Source organism: Aythya fuligula, chromosome 9 (assembly GCF_009819795.1).
Source record: "Aythya fuligula isolate bAytFul2 chromosome 9, bAytFul2.pri, whole genome shotgun sequence".
NCBI lineage: Eukaryota > Metazoa > Chordata > Aves > Anseriformes > Anatidae > Aythya > Aythya fuligula.
In genome coordinates, this window is record NC_045567.1 from 11,415,411 (window position 1) to 11,434,892 (window position 19,482).

A 19,482-nucleotide genomic window follows, 5' to 3' on the forward strand; every position below is an offset into this window, starting at 1 on the left:
AGCTGATGGCCCAGCGCAGGGCTGAGAAAGAGCCAGGGGGATGTGCAAACCAGCCCCCTGCTGGCTCACAGCCGGCTCGGGTGTCACCTAGCATCCATCGGTCAGTCCAGAGAGCGGATCAGGTGCCACATACCAAGGTCTCTGACAGCCTAACAGAGGGAGCTGTAAGTTCATGAGTCAGGCTATGAACCCATCGGGAATCAGGGCAGGAGCTGCTCTTTATTGTTATGCAAGCGAGTTGAAGCAGTGCTTTGGTCCTGCCACGATGCCATCCATGGCCAGTCTGTCAGTGCCTTCAGACACCCTGGTCTTGCTGGTGGGACAATCTGGCCCTCCTCATCCCAGTCATGCAGCCCAGGAAGATGTTCCAGAGCTGGCTGCAGTCTGCACCGCAGCCTTGAGGAGGGTGGAGACCCCCATGAAGTTGTCAGGGTCTGGCTTTGAACAGATGTAGGCTGCTCCTGAGCACTGCGAACAACGGAGGTTGGGTGGGCAAGGTGTCCTGCTTGGGGTGCCACCCCACAGCACATTGCTCCTGGTCCCACGAGGGAGCAAAGACCATCAACACTGAAAAAACAGTCCTGGATTAGGTTTGTCCTCATTAAACTTCTGCAGCTCTCGCTGCTGCTGCAGTAAAATCTTTATTAGCTGAAGAGGCTCCTTCTGTCTGGCAGCACAGACCCTTCCAACAGCGCGGCTTTGAATGAACTCACACCAGGATTTTTGTGGTGACCTACTACTAGGAATGTGCCGCCGCACTATGCCAATGAAAACCCCTAATCACCTGGCAAATATTTGTTTCCCTTTTGTTTCTGCTTGCTCAGAAGTGTAGAAAATCCAGAGTTATTATATTAATGAGAAAGATGTGATAGAAATGTTGAAACACTTACAAACAATAATAAACCCGAATGGGAAGAGCTAACATGAGAAGAGCAGGGATTACTCTGTTTGCTCTACAACACCGTCAGTTTGCATGCAAAACAGGTTTTTCCATCAGTGAATATTTATACTTTCCCACTGACTCCGACACTGTCGGTCCAAGGGCTTTTGTCACTTGGCTGAGCCCAGCATTGCTGTGGCTTTGATGAAGAACTTTTTATCCTCCACTGACAGCTTGACCGTGACTCACAGAAGCTGGGCTGCAGGGCCGACCTTTCTCCTCCGCAGTTGCAGCAGACAAGAGAAATGACTTTGCTTCCTTCTTTTCTTATCAGCCTGCCCTCAAGTCTGATAAAAATCACAGCTGGTCTCTTTGCTTCCCTGAGCTGAGTGCCCCAAAGGATGGGGAAGGGAGAGATAAGTGCTAACTAAAGGGGTTGATCCATCCAAACCCCAACAGAAAACAACGTGCTCCTAGTCGGCAGGTTTGAGAGATTCCTGGTACCTACAAATGTAGTGCGGTGTCTGGGGGGTCCTGGCCAGGGCTGATGGGCAGAGGGGGAGGTGGGCTTCCACACCACAGCAGCAATGTTGTCACTCCTCCTGTCAGGCCACACAGTACCCGAGCAAGGGCAAAAACAGCTGTGCAGAAGAGGAATTAGGGATTTAGGGCCAGCCTGAGCGGGTTCCTTCACCCTGTGCCCCTGTAGCTGTGGCGATGCAAGGGTTGGAGAAGGCAGGATGCGTGCCCAGCTTTGTAATGTTCATCCCTTTCCATTCCAGGTAACAAGACCAAGGTCCAGGCTGAGCTCTGCTATGCAGAGAACAAGTTTGTGTGCCCAAATGCCACCCAGGATCCCCAGAAGGAGGCCAGCAGTGTGTGGGCAATGATGGTCGTTGCCCAGCTGTTGGCTGGAATTGGGACGGTTCCCATCCAGCCCTTTGGGATATCCTACGTCGATGATTTTGCAGAAGCAAACAATTCCCCACTGTATGTTGGTAAGTGGAAGGGGCATTGTTCTTATATCACTTTGCTTCACAGAATCACAGAATCGGTGGGGTTGGAAGGGACCTCTGAAGATCACCTGGTCCAACCCCCGGCAAAGCAGGATCACCTAGAGCATGTTGTGCAGGATGGCATCCAGGCGGGTTTTGAATATCTCCAGAGAAGGAAACTCCACAACCCCTCTGGGCAACCTGTTCCAGTGCATTGTCACCCTCACAGCAAAGTGCCCCCTTATATTGAGCTGGAACCTCCTGCACTTCAGTTTATGCCTATTGCCTCTTGTCCTGTCACTGGGCACAACAGAAAAGAAATGGTTCCATCCTCTCTACACCCTCCCTCAGATATTTATATACACTGGGGAGGCCTCCCCTCAGTCTTCTCTTTTCCAGGCTAAACAGGCCCATTTCTCCCAGCCTGTTCTCACACGACAGGAGCTCCAGTCCTCTAACCATCTTTGTAGCCCTCCTCTGAACTCACGCCAGTAGTTCCATGTCCCTCTTGTACTGGAGAGCCCAGAACAGGACACAATCCTCCAGGTTTCCTTAAGGCCCTAGAGCTGAGCTGGAGAGGTGCTCATCTGGAGCACCTGTGGCCTCCAGGGCAGAGGCTGAGCACCCAGTGGGACTCTGATGAGCTCAGCCTCCTTGAAGGTGCTGGGCTGCCTCTCCCCTTGTTAGTCAGTTACTCCCTTTATGGTTATATTTATGGTGTGAGCGTGAGGAAGCCGAAGAATCAGGGCAAGGAGAAGATCGTGCTTTAACCAGAGGTATGACAGCCTGCAGGAGCAAATTAACACAGGTTTTGCAGCAATGTTGACATTTTTGCTATGGAATTGGCCATGAGTCCCTGTCCAGTGCAGGCTCCCCAGCTCAGGAGGACTTCTGATCACAAAGAGATAGGTGCTGGCTTCCGTGTTAAACTGCATTTTTTCCCCTGTGAATGCCAGAGCCCAGCTGGGGCTGGTGTGTCTACGTGAGATTTGAGCTTAGTTCACAAGTTTATTTAAAAACTTGATTCCTCCCAGTGATGAACAATGTCGTTAAAGCAGCCAAAGGTGTCAGAGTGATTTAGGAATCAAAAGCGGATGTTCCAAAATAAGGTAAGCACTTAAGGAGAAGGAAAAGCCTTTGGGAATAGAATCCCAAGGACTGGCTTCAGACAAGTGCTCAAGGGCTTGGCAGGGTCTCCAGACCCACCCAGGCATGCTTTGCTTCAGGCTCCTGCTGGATAGGGCTGCTGCACCACGTATGAGCTCTGGAGCAAGTTTCCCATGCAGGCATTAGTTGCTTCTTGCAGCTCAAATATAGAAATTTGTACTGGCAAAATGAGTTTTTTTCTTTGTCCCTTTTTCTCACTAAGTGTCTCAGAAAAAGCCTTGGTAGTAAGAAAGGACAGTCAGAGTTCCCATTTGTAGGTGGTGTGTCCTTGCTGAGGACCACAAGACCCTTTTTTGTCTGCTCAGCACCTGCCAGGTGACATTTCCACGAAGGATCTGGCACACTTTGCTCTCACGGGGCTCAAGTTAGCAGTCACACAACGCTGGGACTCTTCTGAAGTCCTGGCTGCCATCTCTTCCCGTGGATGAAGACGAGACACTTGGTTCCTAGCGTAGTGCAGCACAATGCATCCCTGTCTTGGAGAACGGGGCTGGCTTGGTCTTGACTGCATAGGTGGTCAGTTTAGGCCCATGGGAACGTCCATGATGGGGGGTATGGCTACTGTGCATCTAGGTTGCCTCAGAACAAAATAAATATCATTGCCTGTTTTGTTATGTTTTAGGTCTCAGTGTCTTCCCATGAAAGGGGGGAACGCTAATTATGTGTGAGGTTAAATTCTTCTCTAAAGATCCTACACTTAAACAACTAGGTTTATGCTATAGGAACAAATGAGCTGCCTTGCCTATTTGGGAAAAGAAGAAAAAAAAAAAAGAAAAAAAAAAGTTCAAATGAGGAGCACAGCCAGAGGCACAGCAATGGGACTAGGTGCTTTCTAGGTGCTTTCATACCCAACATGCTCATAAGCTCCAGACCAGCAAAATGCACAGAAATGGTCACCAAGTCTCAGGCAAATTGTCTCCTTTTGAATCAAGGAATTTCTTCCAGGAAGAAAAACTGAATACTTTCTTTCTGAAGACTTTAAAAGGAAATATTTTGACCTTTTGGGATAGGTTTAACTTATCTGTTTTTTGAGCAGAAATAGTTCAGCAGAACTGAGGGTGATTTTCTGCTCTTTCTGCTCTCCCTGAATCAACATATTTTACCTCCCCAGATGTTTTGACCAAACATTTTTCCTCATTTCTAAAAGGCTGAGATGTTGGCTTTGCTTCCTGGGCCTTCTGTGGGAGATGAAGGTCTCCATCACCTGTGAAGCTCAGTGGACATTTTATGAACTTTTTATGGATATGTCACAGGAGGACAAAGCCTTATTTGCAGTGCAGCTACTGTTACCTCCTCACTCTCTGCTCCTTTTTTCAGCCATCCTCTTTGCCATTGCGGTGTTCGGCCCTGCTTTTGGATACCTGTTGGGGTCTGTGGTGCTGCGGCTCTTCGTGGATATTGGAAGAGTTGACATTGGTGAGTATTTACCAAGTAGGGGTGGTTTTCCTAAAAGCCCTCTGTGAATCAGAAGTCTGCTGTGAGAGAACCAGTGGCAGGAGCGCATGCCTTGCTCTGGTGACCCACAAAACCTGCTTTCCTGCAAAGCCCTGACCTCGAATAGACCCCCCCAAGTGCACTTCTCTGCTCCATCTCCCCATGAGAAAGGCTACAGCTGGACCTGAGATCACCACTGGAGCAGTGCCCTGCAGTGTGGGCATCTCAATGCCCAGCTCACCGCGATGGTCATTGCCGCCCACCGCTTCCATGCTGAGGAAGTGCCGCACTGCCCCGGCACAGTGCTGGAAAGGAGCAGGAACATCTGAGGCATCCAGGGAGGGAGAAGACAAGCATGGGGCAGCCACTGCCCTGCGTGTGCGTGGGAAGGCTCGAATCTGCTCAGCCTCCTCCCCACCACCCGTCATCAGCATCCACAGAGATGGGACCAGGTCAGCGCCACCGGAGGGCTTATTTTCTTTATCTGCGACGTGTGCTTGTTATTCCTGGTAACTTAATCACTAAAGAATTCTCCCCAGCTCCACCATTAATGTGGCTTTTCCTGTGTTCCTCTGAGAGATCAGAGCCTGCCTGACATTTTTGTCTGGTGCCTGATAAGAATAATAAATGAACCCGAGGCAGGAAACGGCAAAAAGCCTTGGCTCACTCCCTGCGGCGGCAGACAGATTTAGCATCCCGTGCCCAGTCGCTCCGTGATGACGTCCAGGCCCGGAGCGGATCGGTGCTGTTTGGGGAAGCAGGGTGATTGTTTCGGTGGGGCGTGGGACCCCTCGTGCCACACCCGGCACTATTCCCGACGGTTGTTCCTCTCCCACCCGTGATGTGCTGACGATGGGGAGATGCACTCGCCATGCCAAGCCAAGCAATCCTTCGACCTCCTGCCAGCAGTGCTGGCCCAGCAGGATGATGTCCGCATCGGTGATGGAACGGTGTTTGTCTCCTCCTTTTTCCGGACAAAGGGTGTGAGCACCCGGAGTTTTGTCCACTCGGAAACCAGGATCATTAAAAATGCTCCTCTGCCAGCACAGGGCTCTGCATGTAGAGAGTTACCAAGCCTGGAACAATGGGAGAGGAGATGATTCCAGGAAAGCAGCTATGCCCTTTCCCGGTCCCCGTCTCGCCTGGGCAGCCCCAGCAGATAACGTGCTCCAAACCCAACCGTGCACCCGGGCAGAGGAGGATGGAGCCAGGGCCCCATAATCAGCAGCTGGCTGGAATGCCTGAACCTGTGCCATCAGTGTGCTTCGATGCTTACTGTGTGCATCCTGTGGGCACTGGGGAGGCTCCACGTTGTTTAGGTGGGGGCCAGTGAGGTTGGCTTCTGGCTGGGGGAAGAGAAAGACGTCGACCACAGTCAACCATGGAGTGGAGGGACCCGCACCCAGGGCTCGTCTTGCTACGAGAGCTGGTGCAAGCTCTCACCTCCCTCCATTTGCCACACCAGCAGGGAGACCCTGGGGGTGCACCCACATGTCTTTGTGCTCCACCGGTCCATATTTGCATGGGCATGGGTATTTGCCCCTTTCACCATTGGACACGCAGAGGCAGAGCTCTGACGATCAGTCTTTGTGTCTTGCAGCAACGGTGGCCTTGACACCGAAGGACCAGCGGTGGATCGGGGCCTGGTGGCTGGGGCTGCTGATCTCCTCCGGCTGCTTGGTGCTTACATCCATTCCCTACTTCTTTTTCCCTCGGTACATGCTGAAAGGAGAGGTAAGACCTCACCCTGGGGCTGGGCGATGTCTTCTCAGGGTTCCTGCATCCAGTCCACCTTGGCAGGGCCCTGTTCTTGGTGACTTGACCCTCCTGGATTGTCTGACCTGCTTCTCCCCCTGTCTGCTGGCAATGGCCAGATCTCAACACCCCACTGCAACACATTCTGCGAGGTCACTCTCACTGTTTGAAACATGGGCTTTTTTCTTTGGAAAAAATTGTAGCAGAGAAAAGTTTCCCATTAAAACAAATAAAAAAGGCAGAAAGCTATTGAAACATTCCACTTCAGTGTTTTCAAAGCCAAGCCCCACTAGTTAAGCCTCAAAAAATAGTGTTTTTTTTTTTTTTTTTTAATTTCAATTTTTATTTTTTTTTGAACTTGTGTAATCATCAGTTCTTTAAAGGTCAAAATGAAACCCCAAATATTTCAAGATTACAGTCTGAGGACCCATCAGACTAGAACTGGCCTGTCTCCAACTTCCATTTCCAGACTTTTTGCAGAATTTAAGAAGTGATATCTTCCCTTTCATCAGGCTTCAAAGCTTTCCATGCTCTTAAATATCCCCAGGCGTTTGTCTTGCAGCTCTACTGTCTGCAGTGATTTTTGGAGGTAACTCACTCCTTTGCTGCAATGGGCAGGAAAACTATTGGTCTCAGCAGTGGGTCAAAGGCGTCTGTGATGGACTCTGCTGCTCCCTGGCCTCACTGCACACTGGGACAGCACTCGCCAGGCACCTGTGCTCCTCTCTCAAGGCAGGATGCTCTTCTCTCCCCTCCCAGGACCCCAACTCGGAGGCTGGCATGCTGAGGAAGATGGAGAAGAGGGGGCTCGAAGAAACGTCCCTGCTGGAATTTATAAAAAGTAAAGTGTTGGCACTTAGAGGCGAGGGTGAATGGGCAGAGTCCACCACATCGCTTTTTCATGCTTATCTCCGCTGCGCTGGGTGGAGATGCCAGCTCAGGCACCGCCAGGGTTGCAGAGTCCTTCCCTAAGGACTACTGGGGGTTGGACACTGCCTCCCTCTTGCTAAAAGTCACCAGCACTGAGGGACCATTTAATGACTTTTCTTAGGCCCATAACGACTTCTTTACAGCTGAATTCGCCCCTTCCCTCCCTCCCTAGCCACTGCAGTCATGTCCTGCGACTGTCAGCTCCCTCTTCTCTGTTTCCCTGAGCTTTGATGGATGGCAGCCAGGGCTGCCCTGGCTGGGCAGGGGGACACAATCCCTGCTCTTTCTTCTGCTTGCACCACCCAGGGATACGGCCCCTGCTTCAGAAAAATAAGTGCACTGGGGCTGCTAAGTGCTCAGGGGCTTGTGGGTTTGGAAAGCATGGCAGGAAGGGCCGTGGGCAGAGCTGGCCCTCATCCTCCCATCTCAGGGCAGTCTGGCTGTGGTCCTGCAAGTTGCCTGGCCAAATCAGGGTGTCTCCCCTTCAATTTTCTCATCTCCTTACACATCCCCTGTTTAGCCCACTGGGAATAGTCTGAAGGTGGGATATTTGGCAGCATGAATTGCTGATATCAGGACCACATTGCTAAAATACATTTTTCTTGCTGTTTCCCTGCAGGATTCCCAAAGGTGTTCCTCAAGCTGCTCCTCAACCCCCTCTTCATCCTCCTAGTGCTTGCTCAGTGCAGCTTCTCCTCGGTCATCGCGGGTCTCGCCACCTTCCTCAACAAGTTCCTCGAGAAGCAGTACGGCGCCACCTCCTCGTATGCCAACTTTCTCATAGGTGAGCAGGGGCTGGATACGTTCATTCATTTGCTCCCGAGGGTCAGAACTGCTCTCGTTGGAAATGTGCAGCCCTGCTACACAGTTGAAGCAGGTCTGGATCTCTCTAATGCTGAAAGAAGCTGGCAAAAAGCAAGCGATTTCACACCGAAGTTCGATCTTGCATCTTCAGACTCCTGAGGATGCAGTGTCTCATAGGTGTCAACTGCCTTGGGATTGGGTCTGTCCTGGATAACAGTGGAGTCTGTGGATTCTGCCAACCACCACGAGCTCCTCAAAGCCACCACTTCCACCCCTTGCCAGCAGAGAGGAGCTTGGCAGGCAGGACCCCTGGCTGATGCCTTTATTCCTCTGCAGGAGCTGTGAATCTGCCAGCAGCAGCACTCGGGATGCTCTTAGGAGGAATCATCATGAAACGCTTTGCCTTCTCCCTCCGAGCCATCCCCCGGTTCTCTGTGGTGGTGCTCGTTTTCTCCATCCTCATCTGCCTGCCCATTTTCTTCATGGGCTGCTCCACGGTGCACATCGATGGCATCTACCCCTCCAGGTATCGCAGGGTTGTTTCCAGCTCTGTACTCCTCCCTTCTCCAGCTCTTGACCTGATTATCTGGGGGCGGGGAGGGGAGGAGGGTGTACATGTAGATGGAGGCCAAAAGGTGGTAGACATCACCTCCTCCTGGATCCTGCTGCCTGGAGGAGATCTAAGCACTATACAGCACAGAAAGGAGGCATTTTTTCCTGAGTGTTCTGTACCAAACAAACAGGGTATATTTTTTCATTCTAACCCTGTATTTCTAGGGGGAAATTAGGAGTGTCAGTGACCGTGTCCACAAGGAGCACACTCCGTTCTGGCTAGACATCACCTTTCTGCTTGCCTGGGTGGAAATTTCTGGCTGTCACCACATCTTTTTACTTACTGAAACAACATTTAGATTCCAGCCCGGGCTTGCTGTCAAGTGCATTGTACACAGGCCATTTCTCAATGCACTGCCAGCATATCAGCAAGGGGCTTTCAGACATGTTTCCCTTTGCCAGTGATAAGCCTCCTGCCTCACAGTATGGTGGAGAGGTGAGGGACAGGGTAGTTCCTGCACTTCTCCCCTTGCGCACTTAAAAACCACTCAAATAACCACAGTGAAGCAAAACAAACAAACAAACAAACAAACAAACAAAAACCAACAGTGTTCTGCAAACAAACTCATGCATGAACTGCAAGTTTCTATTTTGTGCTGAGGCGTGTGCTGTTAATACATGTATAACAGCATGCATAATGCTAATTAACAGTACACTGGCATATACAGTTAATTCAGGAGTATATGAAAACCCACCAGGGCACTGGCATCCCAGCTTCTTGTGAGAGAGCAAGGCTTTGAACCCTCAGTTCAGGATCAGGTGCTACATGTGCTAAATTTTGGAAGGCACCTTAGCCTCACAGCACTCACCTCTTGCTGCCAGCATCAGCCCTGCTGGGACACACCAGTGCTTATGGGGTTTGCAGGTGGAATGGGGAGCTGGTGGAGGGGCTTGCAGGAAAAGAGGAGGCTGGAATAAGGCAGGGATTTGTCTCATATTTAGGGCCAGGATCCTTAGCTCACAGACCTAGCTCAGCCCTTGCTTTTTCTGCAGTCCTGCGTAGCACATGGGATGGGAGAGATGAGGCTGTAGGGTTTGGGGACCTTGAGGTGGATCCTTCCACCTCTAGCAGCTCCTGAGATAGCAGAGATGCTGGTGTCTACACAGGGAGAGTCAGTCCACGAGTGGCATGGGGCTGCTTGGGAAAGCCTGTGATGGAGTTGTCCATGCTCCCGCTTGCAGCAGCTGCCTTGTGCTGGCTGGAAAGGAGCTAGGAACACAAAACTGTTGCCTAACACACCCGAGGGGGTTGTCTCCTTGGGCGTCACATCCAAGCAGACCCTTCCTTCTCATCAGGGACTTTGCTAGAGGCTCACTTCCTGACAACAGCTGGGTTCTCCGCTTCTCATACTCCCAGCTTTGACATCCCCCCCGCTTCTCCTTCTGCAACACCTGCAAGAGTCCAGTTCAGCATGCAGGCTGCTCTGACTGCTTGTAGCTGTGGCCTCATATTACGGCAGAAACTCCCCCCCTTGCAACAGCAGCAATGCTTAGGCATGAAGCCCCCTCTCCCCTTGAGATCCAGCTTGCTGGGAGTTAGGTGTCTATGCCCACCTTCCCCAAGGAAGGGTCAGGCAGACTGCGCTGCTCCAGCAGATGAAACCCCCGGGGCAGGGAGGCAAGACAGAACAGATAATTCAGTTTGTCCTCTTGCCTTTCACACTGTCATCAGGTTTGTTTGGAAGTGAGCCCGCTTCCAGTTGCTGTCTGGATGGCGTTTCCAGCTGAGGCTCCTTGCACATCTGTTTGCGTGGTTTTGGATGAAGCCCAGAAAACATTTCTCCAGGCATTTGCTGATTAGTTTTCAGCTGGGGAAAAAAAAAAAAAAAAAAAAGAGAGAGAGAGAGAAAGTGTGTGAGCACTTGTTTGCAGACATAACATAATTATGGACTGCTAAGTTCGCTGTACACTGCAGAGGTACCTGCAGGGGATCAGGATCTGGCACAAGGCCAGCCTGCTGCTGGCAGCATCCCAGCGCACATAGGAACAGGGAAACTGGTTAGCTAGTAAGAGGTCTGAGAAGATATTTTTTTGTTTTGTTTTGTTTTTCCTCCTGTCCTATTTCTTCATTTTATTTATTTTTATTTATTTTCTCCTCTTTGGCAGAACATTGAGTTCCCAGCCACAGGTTAAGGCGCCGAGTGGGTGCCACTGCTCCGAGCACATCTTTCACCCGGTGTGCGGAGAAAACGACGTGGAGTACATCTCCCCCTGCTTCGCTGGCTGCACCAACAGCAGCACTAATTCCTCTGCTCCCAAACAGGTGGTGAGTAGTGGGACGGGAGCATGGCCACCAAGCCAAGCCATTGTGTCCATGCCAAGATCCAGAGTGTTTCCAGGTTTTGGTTTTGGCAAGGTGGAGTGCACTTTACTTGCTGGTCACAGCAGAGGCTGCTGAAATGCTGTAGGAACCTGGACGTAGTAATGTGGTAGAGCTGTTTGGAGGGAGATCTGTGGCTACCTGGAGGGCTGGACTCCTGAAAAGGTGTGATGGGGGAGACCAAGTTCCCTTTGGCTGGTAAAGGGCTGGCTGGAGAGCATGAGCATGCCATTTTCCCAACAATTTAACATTCTGAACAAGTCGCCCATAAAACACCTCCAAGTAGAGCAAGAAGTCCAGTGCCTTCAGGCATCTGATGCTCACGCTGAGCATTCCTCGGTGCTCAGTTGTGCCAACTTTCCCATTGAGCCCTGCTCAGGGAATGGCTGGAAAGCCCTGGCAGTCTGCTGGGACAAATGGGAAATGGTGGCACGTCCCCTTGCAGGAGGCCGGGACGCTCAGCAGGATGCTGTGGCCATGCCTTAAAATCAAAGCTGGTGCTCTCACCGCTCTTATGCAAAGTGATGCGGTCTGGTGCATTGCTTGACTTTGGGAGTTTTATGTGTTTTTGTTGTTTTTCTTAAAATGTTTCCAACAGACCTACAGGAACTGTTCCCAGATCTCTGCCGGGAATGGGTTTTCCTCCGCCAAGACCGGCTCCTGTCCCCTCAGTTGCTCCCACATGCTCCTTCCTGCCATCTTCCTCATCTCCTTTGCCGCCCTGGTAGCCTGCCTGTCCCACAACCCTCTCTACATGATGGTTTTACGGTGAGCAATGGACAGGGGGGCTTGCAGAGTAATACGTTTGAGCTGTGTAAAGGTCTGAGAAGGAGAAGGGTGCTTTCTCACCAACTGACCAAGTTTTGTAGGTTTCTCTTCTCATCAGAAACTTGCCCATGAGGGTCTGCAAGAAGCAGGATCCCCCTTGGTTTAGTGCTTTGAGTGCTCCTGCAGAGAGACCCCCCCACTCTCCTCCACCACCCCTGGAAATCAGGGCCATTTCCTAAAAATCAGTGTTTCCTATTTCTGCAAGGCTGTTCCTTGAGTTTGATGTACTGGGAGAACCAAGCAGAGCATTCCTTAAAAACAAAACACTATGGTTTATCATCTTCTTGACTTTTCAACCCAACCCCTCCTCCCTGGTGCAAGCTCATCCCACCTCTCCAGGGTGCCTCTGCTTCCCCTCCCCAGATGGGGAACTGAGGAGGAACTGGCTTCACAGCTAAACCTGGCAGCGAAACCAGGAGAGCTGAGCCACCACTGCCACCAGCTCTGACCTCCTGTGGCTTCTCCCCTGCAGGGTGGTGAACCAGGAGGAGAAGTCATTTGCCATCGGCGTTCAGTTCTTGCTAATGAGGCTGCTAGGTGAGTGTCCATCTCCTAATGAGGCTGAGGGAGGGCAGCAAGGTGCTCAGAGGCTTGCTGGAGCCCCAGGAGGTGTTGAATCTCCTTGGGGACAGTGAGTAAAGCACACGAGCAAGGCAGCGCAGGCAGCCTGACTTGGTCCCCTCCTCTCCAAAGCCTGGCTGCCGGCTCCAGCAATGTTTGGTGCCCTCATCGACTCCTCCTGCATCTACTGGCAGAAACAGTGCTCTCAGCGCCGCTTCTGCGCCTACTACAACAACGACTTCCTCCGCAACAGGTACCTGTCCCCAGCCCCGGTACCTGAGCCTGCCATGGGATGGTACCTCAAGCTGGCACTGCTCCATGCACAGCTGGGGAGCCACCTCCAGATAGGACATCTCCATCCTCTTCTCTTAACAGATACCTGGGGCTGCAGGTGGGGTACAAAGTGGTGGGCACCGTGCTCCTCGCCCTCATCGGCTGGAAAGTGAAGAGGAGCAAGGAGTACAATGTACAGGAGAAGGCAGCGGGACTGGTGTAGCCTGCCCAAGGACTGACTCTGCACCTCCCATCCTCACCACAACTACCTTGTCTTTTGGGGAGTTTTGGTGGTTTTTTTTTGTTGTTTTGTAAGGGAGCAACTTCACGATAGCAGCTCTGAACTCCTCTCGCAACACACACAGCAGCCGGCGACCAGCCCATGGCAATGGCATCTCTGTGCTCCCGGCAAGGGCTGGTCCTCGCCAGTCCCATTTTGGCTGCCCACCTGGGACACATCGTGGAACAGCTCCTCCCAGGCTCTTGATCCAAGTCTCACCCATCGCTTCAGGCTCCCCAGGGAGCAGGAGGTAGATGGGACTGGAGCGCAGCCCTATCCTGTATACCCAGAGATGCCAGCAGTGGTCCTGGCCCTGCTCCACTGTGACTTTTCCAGCCAGGTGATTCCCCCTGGCAAGGACAGGAGCAGGGTGAATGGTTACCAAGTCCTGGGGGCTTCTCTGTCTGCCCCTGCCCACCCCTCTTGCACAGGTCAGCGTGGACGCGCACAGGCATTGTGAAAAGCCGTCACTTGCGGTCTACTACAGAACATTTTGGGGTGGGTTTGGTTATTGTGTTGTGTTTTGTTTGGTTTGTTTTTTTTAATAAAGGTCACTTTTCCAACTGCAGTGGTTTGTTGATCGCCCCCCACCCTGCCCAGAGCCATCCCCAGGGGCAGGCAAGGGATGGTACTCAGCTCCTGACAAGATGATGGGATGGAGCTGGGTCTTGGTGAGGGGGAATTGCAGTGGAGCCAAGAAAGGGGATGAAGCTGGGAGAGGAAATGGAACTGGGATGGGGGAAAGGAGCTGGGCATGGGAGATGGAGCCACCATGGGGGATGGAGCCACCATGGGGGATGGAGCTGGGCTGGAAGTGGGGAAGCTGCCTTTGGTCATGAGGCTGCCACAGGAAAGGGGCGAGTAGAGATGGAGCCATGCTGGGGGCTTCAGCACAGTAGGGAGCCTTGGGGGATGTTCACTCCCTGCTGCGTGAGATCAAGGCAGGGCACTCCTGGGCTTTACTGCTGCCAGACCACATGAACTTGTCACACGTGCAAAGCAAAATCCTGTTTGTTTGTTTGTTTCCCGGTGCATAAAAAGATCTACTGGTTTGAGATGAAGGGAAGACACGGGGTGGAAAGGAAACCTTCCCAAACTGCTCTCCAGGCATGACAGGGTGGTTGCTGCTGCTCCCAAAGTGATGGAGGCATGAGGGATGGCTTTGACTTGAGAGCAGGCTGTGTTAAACCCCCCATTTGCTGCACGAACGACTGCAGGCAGTTGCGTTATAACGGGAACACCAAACATTTAATCATGTAGTAGTTGTGGCTGCGACCACCAGCCCGTCCCCAGGAGAAGCCCAGCCATGCTGCCCAGCAGAAGGGCCTGGCACGGCAGTGAGCATTGTCTGTACACCTGGGGACCCTGTCATCGCCTGGTGGCATGGTGACAGCAGCCAGGATCTCGTACAGCCTCAGACACAGTCACAGGCTGGCCATCTGGCCATCAGAAGGCCAAGCCCATCTGGCAGCCTCCTTCACAGCTGCCCCGGTGCTTGGGCCTGGCTGAATGGCCGCGCTTTGGTTCAGGTCCCTGCAAAACCGCCGGACACACAGTGGGGTCGGGGTTGGAAGGCACGGCTCTCTCCAGCTCTCCCCAGAGGACAGATGCTCCAGTCCTTCCACCAGCTTGGCTGCCATTCACTGCGCTCCCTCCAGTAGGCCCATGGCTCTCCTGTCCTGGGGAGCCCAGAACTGGACCCAGTCCTCCAGCTGGGGCAACTCCAACAAGCCTTAGGGTCTCCAGCTTTCCTCCCCAGGGCCTCAGCTTCAAGCTTCCCTGCCGTCAACTCCAGGAGGATCCTGCCAGGCCATTTCTCCGGCCTGCCCAGGGCCCTCTGCAGGGCAGCACCACCCTCTGGTGCATCCCTATCTCCTCCCAGCTTGGACCAGCAGCAGACTTGCTGAGGGCACGCCCTGCTCTGCCCTGCGGATCATTCATGAAGAGGCTGGGCAGGACTGGGCCTGGACGTGACATTGTTGCTAGTTCATGTCCCAGCCTCACATCTCTAGTGGGTTTCTGTGGCAAGGTTTTGGTAGCAGGGGCCATAGGGGTGGCTTCTGTGAGAAGACTCTAGAAGCTGCCCCATGTTAGATAAGGGCCCCGCTGCTGGCCAGAGCCAAGCCAATAAGCAACGACTCTGTGAGAGTATATTAAAGACAGGGGGAAAAAACAAAAACCAACCAACCAACCAAAACAAACATGTCTACACAGCAGCTGGGAGAGGGAAAGGAGTGAGAAACAGCCTCGCAGGCACCAAGATCAGTGAAGAAGGAGGAGGAGAGGTGCTCCAGGCACGCAGCAGAAGTCCCCTGTGGCCTGTGGTGAGGACCATGGTGCAGCAGGCTGTCCCCCTGCAGCCCATGGAGTACCACAGTGGCGCAGGGGTCCACGCTGCAGCCCGTGGAGGAGACCACGGGGGAGCAGGTGGCCCTGCGCTGACAGAGGCTGAGGCCTGTGCAAGACCCCTGCTGGAGCAGATTCGGGGCCAGACCTGTAGCCTGTGGAGAGGAGCCCATGCAAGAGCAGGGGATGTAGGGGGAGCTGCTGCCCGGGGGGGACCCGGGCTGGAGCAGTGTGCTCCTGAGGGATGGACCCTGTGGGACGGACCCATACTGGAGCAGTTCTCAAGGCACTGCTGCCTGTGGGAAGCCCACGCCGGATCAGTTTGGGAAGGACGGCATCCCGTGAGAGGGACCCCACGCTGGAGCAGGGGACAAGAGTGACCGAGAAGAAGCGGCAGAGATGAAGTGCTATAGACTGACCGCAGCCACCATTCCCCCGTTCTCCTACGCCACTCGGGGGGAAGAGGTGGAAGAGGATGGCTGGGGGAAAGGTGTTGTTGTTGTTGTTTTGTTTCATTTTGTTTCTTTGTTTCTCACTTCTCTGCTTCTCCAGCAGCCCGTGAGCCATCTCCCTGTGCCCTCGTCACAACCCACGAGGGTTTCTCCCTTGTATTTTCTCTCCCTGTCACGCTGAGGAGGGAACGAGACAGCAGCTGGGTGGGCACCTGGCCGCCAGCCTAGGCCAAGCCACCACGGCCATTCACGGGGATGAAGAGGCTGCAGCGTGGGCTTGGAAGCCCAGGGGGTGTCTGTGAGGCTGGGGGAGCTCCTGGGCCCTGCCGCATCATCCACCATTCCATGGCCTCATAGTGACAGGTCACTGAGGGAGCACAATGACACCAGTGACACAGGCGAGTCTGTGAGGGACTTTGCGTCTCTAGTGAGCGCCAGGCGTGGAGGCAGCAGCTCCTGGCAGCGAGGCGAGGCCAGGCGAGGCGAGGAGTTGCTGCGCAGCATGGCTGCCGTAGAGGAGGAGAAGGCCCCTGAGGCACAGGAGGACGGTGAGAGCAGATGCCCCAGCAGCTCCCTGGAGGTGGAGGGCCCTGAGCACCCCCTGGGGCTGTGCAGAGCCGCTTGGGCTGTGGACACCCGGGGACGCCCTGCCAGGAGCCCCCGACCAGGCCCTTGCGGGCGTCCCTCGGGGACACCTGCCAGGTGCTCAGTGGGGGGATGCTCTCATCCATGGCTGCCGCCCTGCCTCCCCCAGAGTGCGTGCTGTGCCACCGCTCGGACACCAGCTTGGATGGCTGCGGGCTGATGCAGCAGGTGGACGGGGTCTGCGCCCACGTGAACTGCCTGGTGAGCTCCCCGCGGCTGCCCGCGCCTTTCCCCAACCCCTTGACTGGCACCTGGAGCCCACAGGACTGTGTCATCCCCAGCGCGCTGCTCGCTGGCTGTCACCTCCTCCTGCTGCGCTCCCAGCACAGCCTCCCCACCATGGTCCCTATCTCCTTGCCCTGAGCAGCTGCGGGGCTTTTTTGTCTTCCAGTATCCAGCCCAGGGCCTGTACCAGCGAGGCGCTGAAGGGGAAGGAATCTTCGGATTCCTCTCCGCGGATATCAGGCGGGTAGTGAGGCGGGCAGCTCGCAAGGTGAGGGCTTTCTTTGAGCAGATGAGGCTTGTGGCAGCTGAGCCCAAGCCCTGGCAAAGAAATCCTCGAGGCTCTGGACAAGCTCCGGGCAAGTCCCAGTGGCCCCGGCCACATCACTGACGGGGCTGCTGTGCTCTTTGCAGCGCTGCTGCATCTGCCGCAAGAAGGGGGCCACCGTCGCCTGCCGGCAGAAGCGGTGCTCGCGCCGGTTCCACCTGCCCTGCAGCTCCCAGCGGGGCTGCATCTCGCAGTTCTTTGGGGAGTACAGGTACGAGCTGCCCTGCATTGGGCTGCAGCCCCCTCAGCCTGCGCCCTGCAGGCAGAGTCCCCGGTGTAGCACAAGTGCCCCTGGGCCCAGCAGGGAAGGGCAGAGCCCCAGCCAGGACATGTGGGGAAATGTTGGGTGGGGGGCTCGTTTGGGGACGAAAGGGCTGACAGGGGGGCCTCGCATGCCCCTGGGGAGGTGGTGTCCTCTCCAGGCTCTGGCCAGAGCTGTGCAGGGCCTCTGGCAGTTCCTGGCCTCACTCAACTCTTCCATTCTCACCCAGCTCCTTCTGCTGGGAGCACCGCCCGCAGCAGACCGTGGAGACGCTGCAGGAGGGGCACACCACGTGCATCATCTGCATGGAGGTGGTGGAGGACAGCCTCTCCTACACCACCATGGTGTGCCCCTCCTGCAAGCACGCCTGGTTCCACCGGGGCTGCATCCAGGTAGGAGGCCCTTCCCTCCCTCTGCCAGCCCGCAGGGACACCATGCACCCAGAGCGGCATCCTGCTCACACGGGGAGTCTCTCTTCCACAGGGACAGGCGTATCGGGTGGGCCTCAGGCACTTTGCGTGCCCCCACTGCCGGGACCAGGAGCGCTTTGTCCCTGAGATGGCGCAGATGGGAATCCGCGTGCCGGACATGTATGTTCCTTCCTTCCTTCCCACCCCACTCAAGGCAGGAGAGGGCACAGCCCCAGTGCTGTGCCAGGCTGGCCCTAATCCCTCCAGGCAGACTGTCCCCAACAAGAGGGGCTGCCTGGGGGACAGGAGGATGCTGGCCTGCTGCCAGGGATGCCCCTGAGCCCTGTCCCAGCAACATCACTGACACTTGCTGAGTGCCCCATGAGCTCGTGACCTTTCTTTCCTACTTTCTCTTGAAGAAAGCCGGCTTGCGAGCAGGAGGAGGAGGAGGAGCTGGCACTGCCACAGCTGCATGGCCGCTGCGATGCCAGGCAGTGCCTGTACAGGGGAGGCCGGGAGCAGTGGGAAGAGGAAGGGTGAGCATCCACAGCAGCAGCTCCCCGGCTGCTGGGGGCTGTGAGCCAGATCTCCACCAAGCCGTGCAGTGGCTGCTGGGGCTCTGCCCAGGCACCTTCCCCTCTGCTGGGGCGCCATGAGCAATAGTTCTGGAGCCTTGGGGGCCTTTGTGGCGCCACTGCCTGCTGGGGTCTGCGTGGTCACCAGCACAACTTCTTCCCCAGGCCCTGGCAGCTCCTGCTCTGCTCCTCCTGTGCCGCCAGCGGGACCCACCGCCGATGCTCCGGCCTTGGGGACACCACCCAGCAGTGGGAGTGCGCTGGCTGCGCTGGCCCGGGCACTGGTAAGGGGCACGGCGTGCTCAGGCTCGGGGCAGCAGAGCCCTCCATGCCCTCTCAGGGAAGGACCGCAAAGCTGGGGCCTCTGCAGGCCAGGCAGGGTGGGCAGATCCGCTGACCTTCCTGCCTCCCCTTGCAGCTCCCAGCTCCTCGCTCTCAAGATCGGAGAGGAGAGCCGGCCGTGGCAGGGTGCTGCCCCAGCGCCACAGCCCCTACAGCCGGCCACAGCCCTGATCCCGGCCTGGGGACAGAAGATCCATCCTGGTGTCCCGCTGCCAGACAGGGTCGGGCTGTGCACTTGCGGGTGGCCTTCACGGAGAGGACCTCAAGGAGGTGCTCAGTGGGGGAACGCTCGCACCCAAAGGCAGGCGAGGGGTGGCACTCAGCTCCTGCCAAGATGAGGGGATGGAGCTGAGACAGGGCAAAGGAGCTGGGACTTGCTGAGGAGGAAGGGCGATGGAGCCAGGAGAAGAGATGGAGGCGAGACCAAGCCTGGAACTGGATGGGGAGATGGAGCTGGGTCTCCGGGACAGAAATGGGCCTGGGTGATGGAGCCAGGACAGAGATGGAATTGGGATGGTTACAGAGCCATGCTGGTAGGGAGAGAGCTTGGGCAGGAGATGATCCCTCAAGTTGGAAGGGACCCACCAGTGCTCTCCTATGTTTGTAAACTGTCCCTACAGCGCAGAGGCAGGTTGTTAGCCTAACCCAGAGCCTGAGAACAATGTTTACCAGTAAGAACAAAAACAGCGCACAAAGCTGACAAAAAGGAGAAAACTCAGTTGTTTCCCATTCTGCTCTTTCCCTCAGCCACTCAGCACACAGTGTGCTGCAGCTCGCTTGCATTTTCTTGTACAAATAAAGTGTTTTTGTTTTTTATTTTTGTCTATGTGATCATCACTTCTTGAACACTCAAACTAAGACATAAATACACACAAAACATCCACCCCTCAAAAAAGAAAAAAGAAGAAAGGAGGCACTGCTATTTACCAAAACAGACCTGACCACCAAGCAGGAAGGGGACCCTCAGTGCTGTGCTGAGCAGAAGCAGAGCCTCAGCACGTGTGCACCTGAACAACTCTGAGAAGAGTCAAGGCAGAGACAGACCAACCAAAGCTGGAGCA

At 54.7% G+C, this 19,482-nt stretch overlaps 2 protein-coding genes across 3 annotated transcripts in view; both read left to right on the forward strand.

The window, feature by feature from the left end:
* The window catches only part of SLCO2A1 (solute carrier organic anion transporter family member 2A1), a 42,828-nt gene that overhangs the window by 15,357 nt on the left and 7,989 nt on the right, over positions 1 to 19,482 (forward strand). The window contains exons 4-14 of one of the 2 annotated variants that reach the window (XR_004253596.1): positions 1,663 to 1,878; positions 4,360 to 4,458; positions 6,077 to 6,210; positions 6,991 to 7,072; positions 7,781 to 7,945; positions 8,302 to 8,491; positions 10,684 to 10,843; positions 11,496 to 11,665; positions 12,198 to 12,262; positions 12,419 to 12,539; positions 12,662 to 13,140. Coding sequence is in view for 1 of the 2 variants with exons in the window: in XM_032193123.1 (XP_032049014.1) it covers positions 1,663 to 1,878; positions 4,360 to 4,458; positions 6,077 to 6,210; positions 6,991 to 7,072; positions 7,781 to 7,945; positions 8,302 to 8,491; positions 10,684 to 10,843; positions 11,496 to 11,665; positions 12,198 to 12,262; positions 12,419 to 12,539; positions 12,662 to 12,782 (1,523 nt within the window). In the remaining variant the exon portion in view is untranslated. Of the gene's footprint in view, positions 1 to 1,662; positions 1,879 to 4,359; positions 4,459 to 6,076; positions 6,211 to 6,990; positions 7,073 to 7,780; positions 7,946 to 8,301; positions 8,492 to 10,683; positions 10,844 to 11,495; positions 11,666 to 12,197; positions 12,263 to 12,418; positions 12,540 to 12,661; positions 13,367 to 19,482 lie in introns of those variants that run through there. The other variant, XM_032193123.1, reaches the window with a different exon arrangement.
* Positions 16,367 to 18,044, forward strand: LOC116492482 (PHD finger protein 7-like). Its single transcript, XM_032193251.1, has 5 exons — positions 16,367 to 16,483; positions 16,919 to 17,043; positions 17,324 to 17,486; positions 17,578 to 17,684; positions 17,924 to 18,044. The coding sequence occupies exons 1-5, from the start codon at positions 16,367 to 16,369 to the stop codon at positions 18,042 to 18,044; spliced, it is 633 nt and encodes a 210-aa protein (XP_032049142.1).

Coding starts and splice junctions, on each gene's coding strand:
- LOC116492482 (XM_032193251.1), top strand. CDS start 16,367: ATGGCTGCCGCCCTGCCTCCCCCAGAGTGCGTGCTGTGCCACCGCTCG. Junction 17,044..17,323: donor CAGTTCTTTGGGGAGTACAG/GTACGAGCTGCC, acceptor ATTCTCACCCAG/CTCCTTCTGCTGGGAGCACC. Junction 17,487..17,577: donor TCCACCGGGGCTGCATCCAG/GTAGGAGGCCCT, acceptor TCTCTTCCACAG/GGACAGGCGTATCGGGTGGG.